Raw genomic sequence first — 9,381 nt, forward strand, 5'->3', positions numbered from 1 at the left:
ATTTCTTTGAGATCATTGCTTGTCAACAGAATATCATCAACATAGATAAGAGTTGTAGTGAAAGAAGTACCTTTACTCTTAATAAATAAAGAGTAATCTGCTTTGGACTGCGTGTACCCTACATTTGGTGTAGTGGTAGAGAATATGGAAAACCAATTGCAAGAAGCCATTTTTAAACCATAAAGAGATTTATGGAGCCGACATACTATATTCCCCCCCTGTCGGCGAATACCTGGTGGTAAAAACATATCGTCTAGGTTACCATGGAGAAAGGCTTTTTGAACATTCAACTGATGAGTAAACCATTTTTGAGCAGCAGCAATAGTGAGTAAGCAACGAGGTGTAGTAAGTTTCGCTGTAGGAGAAAACGTCTCTTTGTAATCAACACCTTCAACTTGAGTGTGTCCCTTTGCTACTAGTCGAGCTTTATAACGTTCAGTAGAACTATCAAAGTTGTGTTTAATCTTGTACACCCAATGATAGCAAATAGCTTTATGACCAGGTGGTAGAGGAACGAGAGACCAAGTATGATTACGTTCCAAAGCTGTAATTTCATCATTCATAGCCTGCTGCCGTAATGGGTCACCAACTGCCTCATTATAGGTTTTAGGTTCTGTCTAGGCTGTAATAAGAGCTAGAAAAGCACGTTGAGTATGTGAAAAATGGGAGAATGAAAGGTAATCATGAAGGGGGTACCTGGTGCCTGTGTAGAGACTTGAGCTAGAGGTTAAATGATTGTCTCCAGAAGACATCTTATTATCATTATAACAAGCTGGAGGCTATTTGGTACGCGTAGAACGTCAGAGTGGAATTGATGTATCAGTGGGATAAGATTAGAATTAGTGGGTGAATCTGGAGAAGGAATAGAAGGCAGAGGGTCAACGATATAGTAGTGAAGGAATAGAAGGTGGGGGAGGACTAGAATGGATGTTTGAGTAGGATGAATCATGAAGTGGTAAAATGGGAGTTGAAGGAGCTAATGTCAAAGTTTGTGAAGCTAATGTCAAAGTTTGTGAAGCTAATGAAAAAGGAAAATCATCGTCCCAAAATTTAACATCACGACTGATAAAGTTTTTATTTTAAGATTGCTTGTCATACAACTTGTAACCTTTATGACCACAAGGATATCCTATGAAAACACAAGAAATTGCCCGAGGTTCAAATTTTTGCTTAGGGTGTACTACAATTTCATAACATACAACCAAAAACTTTAAGATGGTGAAATGTAGGTGGTCGTTTGTAGAGTGCTTCAAAGGGTGTCTTGTTAGATAACAACGGTGATGGTGTTCTATTTATAAGATAAACAGTAGTTAAAATGGTGTTCTATGTAGAGTGCTTAAAATGCACTCTACCTAACTTTAACTCGGCTTGATATTTCTTATGCAGTTGGGGTTATGAGTCGGTACATGCAAAGTCCAAATAAGCCTCATTTGGATGCAATTCGACGTATCTTGAGATATGTCAAAGGTACAATCGACTATGGTCTTTTGTACAAAAGAAGCAAAGACTGCAAGCTAGTTGGATACTGTGATGCTGACTATGCAGAAGACCACGATACTCGGAGGTCAACCACTAGGTATGTGTTCAAGTTTGGTTCAGGAACAATTTCTTGGTGTAGCAAGAGACAACCAACAGTATCATTATCAACTATAGAAGCAAAGTATAGAGTAGCGGCTGGAGCAGCTCAGGAAAGTACATGGTTGAAACTCTTAATGGAAGATTTGCACCAGAAAATTGAGTATCCAATATCACTTCTTTGCGACAACCAATCTGCGATTCATCTAGTAGAAAATTGGTAGAACAAAGCATGTGGAGGTGCAGTACCATTTCATTAGAGAGAAGGTTCTAAAGGAAGAAATCGAGATGTAGCAGATCAAGACAGATGACCAAGTGGCAGACTTGTTTACAAAAGAGTTGAATACGGGCAAACATGAGAGTTTTCTCTGTCAGCTTAACATGGTGCGGCGATTGAGGACTAGTGCTCAGGGGAAGTGTTAAAATATTATCACTAGCCCAATAGAGTCAAGCCCAATAATTGTACGAGCCCATTATATATTTATTTTAGTAGAGATTTTAGGAAATATACTAGATGTTTCACGAAAGCGATCTCGATATTTTAGGAAAAATATTTACATTTGTTAGGTCTAGATTGCGTAGGGTATAGTATAAATACCCCTCAACCCTACCTAGTGTTTCATCCCAAGAAATCCCAAGCATTATAAAGTAGTATTCTACAAAGTGTCTTGTATTCTCTTCTCGATTGGTCTTAATAAAGAGTGCGAGTGTTTCCCACAGAGAGTTGTGTTCAACATGCGGTACGCTTCCAATTCATCCCAGAGTGCTTTGAGCTTGGTGAAGTATGCTGACAGTGCCATGGTTCCCTGTGACATCATTATTATCGACTTTTGTATCTGAAAAATTGCTGGAGCATTCTTTTGTGAGAATTGATCGTGAAGATCAACCCACACTTGATGAGCTATCTTGGCGTGAATAATTCCATCAGCGATATCTACTTCAACTGAATGAGTTAACTAAGATATTATCATACTGTTGAACTGATTTCAGTGTTCAAATTTGGTTGAATTTGCATTTTGAGACGATTCTTCAATAGTGCCATCAATGAAGCCAATTTTCTTTTTGGCAATAAGAGCATGCATAACTGATTTACACCCAGATTGGTAATTTGTTCATATAATTCCAATAAAAATAAAAAAAAAATCAAAAGAAAATGTGTTTATTTCCATATTTTAATTCCTAATTCATGATTTCAGGATATGCATTGGACGATACTGACCACTATAAATGTCAAGCATTCACTAATCTCATTCCATAGTCTTCCCGTTCTCTTGCCCATTTTTCTGAAAATTCTTTTGTAACATTTATCTTCGGATCAATGGTCGTGTCTGTCAAGATAATGTCTCTTACTGTCGCAACTTTAGGTGTGAAATCCTTTATATTTGGAGTCGTAGCTGAGAACAAGAAGGTAAGCTTATGTTCATAAATTGTTAAAGATCACGTATTTGCTTAGATTGATGTCAGTTAGTATCTGATTAAATCTCCTTATAGTTAGGGGTTGATTTAGTTTTGATTTGATTTAGTTTTTTATTTGTTTACTTGTTTGTTACCCGATTTTCTGTAGATTTGTAGGTAGATTTTCTAAATATCTTTTTGTATTCTCTTCATATATAGAGCATTCTTGTTCTTCATAATACAATGTTCTTGTCAACCATTAGATTACTTACTTTTTCACTAACAATTGGTATCAAAGCTATCTTCTTAAGGGATCTGTGAGATCAAAATGGAAGGTGAATCTAGTTTTTCAGTTATTGCACCATCAGTCTTCGATGGAGATAGTTATCAAATGTGGGCAGTTCGTATGGAGACTTATTTGGAGGCTTTGGATCTCTGAGACGCAATAGAAGAGGATTACGAGGTCCCTTCACTTCCAGCAAATCTTACTGTAGAACAAATCAAAGCACAGAAGAAAAAGACGACAAAAACAATCAAAGACAAAAGCTTGCCTATTTGCAGCAGTATCTCAAATGATCTCATGCGAATAATGTCTCTCAAAACAGCAAAGGAAATTTGGGATTATCTTCAAGGCTGAATATGAAGGAGATGAGAGGATTCGTGGAATGAAGGTCCTAAATTTGATTAGGGATTTCGAGCTGCAGAAGATGAAGGAGTCTGAGTCAGTGAAAGCGTACTCTGACAGATTTCTCAGCATTGTCAACAATGTGAGATTGTTTGGTTCTATGATAAATGATTCCTGGATCGTTGAAAAGCTGTTGGTCACTGTTCCAGAGAAATTTGAAGCCACCATTACTACTCTGGAGAACACCAAAACCTATCAAAGATTTCTCTTACAGAGCTCTTGAATGCTTTACAAGCACAAGAGCAAAGGAGGTCTATGAGGCAAGAAGGGGTGATTGAAGATGCCTTACCTATCAAGCATCAAGACAACAACAGGTATAAAAATAAGAAAATTTTCAAAAACCAATCGACGAATGGAGATTCATCTGCCAATTATTAGAAGACAAAAGGAGGAGGTTTCAAAAAAATTATATCCACCTTGCCGCCATAGTGAGAAGAAAGGTCATCCACCATACAAGTGTTAGAGAAAATCTGACGCCAAATGCTCCAAATGCAATCAACTTGGATATGAAGCTGTGATCTGCAACGCCAAAGATCAGGTGAAAGAAATAGATGCATAGGTAGCTAATCAAGAAGAAGAAGATCAATTGTTTGTGGTAACTTGTTTCTCAGGCAAAGAATCAAGCGAGAACTGGTTGATTGATAGTGGGTGCACAAATCATATGTCATATGACATATGACAAGAAGTTTTTTGAGGAATTAAGAGACACTGAAGTCAAGAGAGTGATGATTGGCAATGGTGAACACTTAGAAGTCAAGGGAAAAAGCACAGTAGCTATAACAAGCTATGAAGGTACAAAATTTATTCCATATGTTTTATTTATACCTAAAATTGATCAAAATCTCTTAAGTGTTGGTCAGTTACTTGATAAAGACTATAAAGTGTTGTTTGAGAATAAGCAGTTCTTGGATCGGAGATGCTAGCGGAAATGACTTGTTCAATGTCAAAATGAGAGGAAAAAGCTTTACTGTAAATCTGACGGCCATCATATCAAGAGCTAGTGCCACTGAGATTTGTCACAAAAGACTTGGACACTTTCATCATCGAGGTTTGCTTCAGATGCAGTGAAAGAAGCTGGTAGAAGGACTCGCTGACATTGATGATGACATGCCTCTTTGCCATGCTTGTAATTTTGGGAAGCAACATAGGCAACCCTATCCTAAACAGGCATGGAGAGCCTCGAAAAAACTGCAGCTGATTCATACTGATCTTTGTGGTCCTCAGTGAACACCATCATTAAATGGTAATCTTTATTACATTATTTTTATTGATGATCTAACAAGAATGTGTTGGAAGTTCAAAGCCAGAGTTGAGAATGAAAGTGCATGCTTGATTCAAAATGTAAGGTCAATTAATGGAAGGAGTACACTTCGGAAACTTTTAACAGGTTTTGTGAAGGGTTGGAATTGAACATCAATTGACAGAACCACACACTTCTCAACAGAATGGCGTCAGTGAAAGGAGAATAGATTCATTGATAAGCGCCTACAATGCTGGAATTTGCAAAGCTAGAGGTCCTTCTAGAATCCTTGCAAAACGCTCACAGAGAAAGCTAACTTAACGGATTGATTCCAACCAAGAGCTGGTTAGAAGATGAATGACTCTTAGATCGAACTTGGAATCTATGATGGTCACTCTTAGACCAAGACAATTCACTCCAGAATTAGCTTGATCAAAACTAATTCAATGAATCGGTTTAAACATCAAACCTAAAGCAAGGTTTGAAAAAGAATAACACCAAAAGGGTATCAAGAAAACACAAAGGTTTTTTCTGTATTCAACAAAATCCCCCAAACATGAATATTACATGCCTTTAAATAGGCCAAGAAGATAACCCTAACAAAATAAAGTTCAGTCACCAACCACTAATAAGTGCTAATAAAATAAATGCTAATAAATGCTATTAAATACAAATTGAAGAATATAAGGCAATTCATACAAACTATTAATAGATGCTATTAAATATAAAATGAAGCAAATAAGGCATTAATAATTTCCTTAATTGGTAATTCAACTACCAAACGCAAGTCTTCTAATTACTTTCCAATATCGCCACTTCATTATCTTCTTGATTTGATATGCTAATGCTATAAAGATTTTTGGGCTCAAAAGTCTTTGTTTCAACCGGTACACTAGCTAGCTTTTGAAGATGCAATATATAGGCCTCTTGAATCTTCTTAACCTTGCTTCTTGTAATCGGTACTTCGGGTACATGCACGTGATCAGTTGTTGGATTCATATAATTCATAATGGAGATGACGAGATGCATGCTTCATGAGAAGGATCTTCCAAAACGTTTTTAGGGAAAAGCAGCAAACACTGTTGTGTGCTTGCAAAATGGAATTTCAACAAAAGTTGTGAATGACCTGACACCATTTGAAGTTTGGTATGGTTACAAACCTTCTTTAATGTTCCTTAGAGTATTTGGGTGTCTTTGCTTAACTTACATTCCACAGGTCAAGTGTGATAAGCTTGACAAAAAGGCAGAAGCTGGCATCTTTGTTGGGTATAACACTATATCCAAAGCTTACAGAGTTTTTCAACCACACACTATTCGTGTTATTGTGAGCCAAGATGATTAGTTTGTTACAAATGAGCAATGAAATTTGGAAGAACTGACGAAGATGAATCAGATTTCTAATGCACCAAACAATTTAATATTTTATAGCATGTTAGAAGAGTCTAAAGATGAACGACTAAATTAGCATGAAGATGAACGACAAGAAGAGTCTGAAGATGAAGGACAAGATGCTTTGGTTGATGATGCACCTGTCAGAGGAGAAGCTTTCAGTGATCGAGAAAAACAAAACCAGGGAGTTGGTTGATCGACCTTTAAACAGAAAGATAATTGGAGTAAGATGGGTGTTCAGGAAAAAGCTTGGAGTTCACAACATCTAAACAAGGAGGAGTGTTAAAGATCACGTGCTAGGAGTTGATTTAGTTTTGATTTGATTTAGTTTTTGATTTGTTTACATGTTTGTTACCCAATTTTCAGAAGATTTTGAAGTAGATTTTCTAAATATCTTTTTATATTCTCTCTATATAGAGAGCATTCTTGCTCTTCATACTACAATCTTCTTATCAACCCTTCAATTACTCACTTTTTCACTAACACAAATTGTTTGATTCTTATTGTGTAGATATTTGTGCATTTGAAACAATCACAACAAGATGAGAACCTCCCAACCAATGTAATAACATATAATTTTCCAAGCTCCCTCATTGATGGTCACTGTCCTTTCTTGTTGTGATTGCTTATGGGCAGCTTGCATCTGGAACTCCCATCCCAAGCAAAGGCACTGTGATCTATCAATATCCAGTGGACCCAACTGTGGCCCTCGGATATCTTTCCCTTGCGTTTCTTCTTGCTTCTTCAATTGCAGGATACTTCTCTTTGTTCTCTTTGTTCTATCCTTACCAACGAAAATCCGTTCCTCGAGGTGCCTTTTTTAAGAGCACCAGTTTCTCTATTTTCTTCAACATTGCCTTGTAACTTCTCTTTCCAAATCACATCCTTTACTCTTAACTGTTACCTAAAAAGTGATTTCGAAACGTTATCATCCTTTACTCTGTGTTTGCAGGTTCACAATTGGATTGGCTATAACTTTGCTCGTATGGCCTACAATCGCCGAGCAAATTCACTTGACTCGCAACGTTCATCACAATCTTGAGACAGCATGCCAGATCGCTATGACTGGTCTTTTGGGTGGGGGTGCATTTCTATCCCTTGATTCATCCCTCTTCTGGTTGGCTGCCTTAATGTTGGCTGGAAATGCTCGAGAGGACTACTTTGATGAAATAGAGGAAAACAGAGACAGTGTTGAGGCTCGTAAGAACAACGCATGAAATTTCTTTCTTTGGGTAGAATAATAATGATTGACTATTAAGTAAGGACTTACTTGTGAATATGATATTCCAAGGAATGTTCATAAGTAAAATTATAGCATAATTGTATGAGGTTTTATTTTCACTTTTGATTAACGTATGACAACATTTTTCATTTTCAACCTCGACATAAGTCAAACTCAACTCTTTTAAAGTAGTGGTAACCTATAATAATTGTAAAAAAAAAAATTATTTTGTAGTTTTGAACCGAGTAATATGGCATAAATTAATATGTAGCACTTACCTTAAGGTCGGGAAATAAAATTCACATAGTCAATTGTACTCGAGTGTAAGGAGAACACCTGCTAATGCAAACCAAGTAAGTGACCTTACTAACGGTTTGGTTAAAAGTTGATGTTTGTATCATGACATGTGTCTCGTGGTTCTATACGTGATATATGCTTGACATGTGTGAAATGTTTACGGAACAATGTGACTATGGTGTGTGCATGAAACGATATGACTAAGATATCTTTATGAAATGATATGACTGGGATATGTTTATGAAACGATATGACTACGATACGTTTAGGAAACGACACGACTAGGATATGTTTATGAAATGATATGGCTAGAGTATGTTTATGAAACGATAAGACTAGGATATATTTAGAAAATGGTATGACTAAGATGTGTTTGTGAAATGAGATGACGATGATATATTTATGAAACGATATGATAAGAATATGTTTATGAAATGACATAACTATGATACATTTATGAAATGATATGACCATGATATGTTTATAAAAGAATATGACTGCGATGTATTTACAAAACAATATGACTATGATATGTTTACGAGATGATAAGTCCATGATATGTTCGTGATACAACGTGACTATGAGATGATACGTGAATGTTATGACACGTGATATGATGATGTACTGATGATATGATAAATATTATTGTATAACACGTTTGGCGATATTGTACATGATATGCTGATGATATGATGTATGTATGATATGACATGGTATGACACGATGCATAATATGAATGATATACGACAAAAATGTGTGGACATAATGCACAACCGCAATTTATGTAAGGAAACTATGATAAAGATTATGATACAAAGGAAAAATGGAAGGGGTTGTCTTACATGATAATGAATAAAAATGTTGGGATCTCATGCATCATTGTGCGTTCATGCATCCAGGAATACCCCTATTTTACGATGATACAGACACGTACACTACGAGGCAGAAAAATGATCATCATGTTAATCATAATGCTACGACGGTCACTATGCCTTGCAGGTGTCCGACATCAACAGCTCTAGAGAATGCTCGCCTGACCACGATAGGGCCTAGGAGGTGTGCGAACCGATTGGTAGGTTCATACTTGCACGTGTGGACAGTTTGTACAACAGTAAATACACATCCCATTAACTCGTTTAGTATAAATCCCTAAAAACTTATGGAAGTTGTGTGTTGTGTTGTGAAAAATATGGGGAAGGGATGAGTTTAAATAGAGAAGAATCCGCAAAAATAAGAATTTAATATAAACCATAAAAAAAAAAAAAAAAAAAAAAAAAAAAAAAAAAAAAACTGACCATTAAAAAAAATGAAAAGGTAGATCATTTAAAGTATTTTCATATTATATTTGTTGTTTGAAAAAAAAAAGGTAGACCAGACTTTTTAATGTTTTATTTTAATTTTTTTTAAGTAAATATTAAAAAACTTCCAAATTCATTTTTATTATTTTTTAAAATATAATAATATAATAAAAAAAATTAATAAAGATAATGTGAGTAATTGAAAGCTCTAGTTACTCTTCCAAAGTTATAAGTGTCATATTTTGATTGATCTATGATGTCAATTTTGCCGCCACATCAT

General features: G+C 35.8%; 1 protein-coding gene and 1 pseudogene across 1 annotated transcript; both read left to right on the top strand.

Annotated features, from left to right (window-relative positions):
* The first annotated feature begins 263 nt into the window (after positions 1-263).
* LOC147792298 (secreted RxLR effector protein 161 pseudogene) lies at positions 264-1,799 on the top strand (annotated as a pseudogene).
* Positions 1,800-2,890: 1,091 nt separating this feature from the next.
* LOC147792299 (uncharacterized) lies at positions 2,891-7,521 on the top strand. The gene is made up of 3 exons (XM_087125010.1): positions 2,891-2,983; positions 6,921-7,144; positions 7,237-7,521. The coding sequence occupies exons 1-3, from the start codon at positions 2,894-2,896 to the stop codon at positions 7,499-7,501; spliced, it is 579 nt and encodes a 192-aa protein (XP_086981136.1). The 5' UTR covers positions 2,891-2,893; the 3' UTR covers positions 7,502-7,521.
* Positions 7,522-9,381: the final 1,860 nt, after the last annotated feature.

Source organism: Cucurbita pepo, chromosome 6 (genome assembly GCF_057944985.1).
Source record: "Cucurbita pepo subsp. pepo isolate OVF chromosome 6, ASM5794498v1, whole genome shotgun sequence".
NCBI lineage: Eukaryota > Viridiplantae > Streptophyta > Magnoliopsida > Cucurbitales > Cucurbitaceae > Cucurbita > Cucurbita pepo.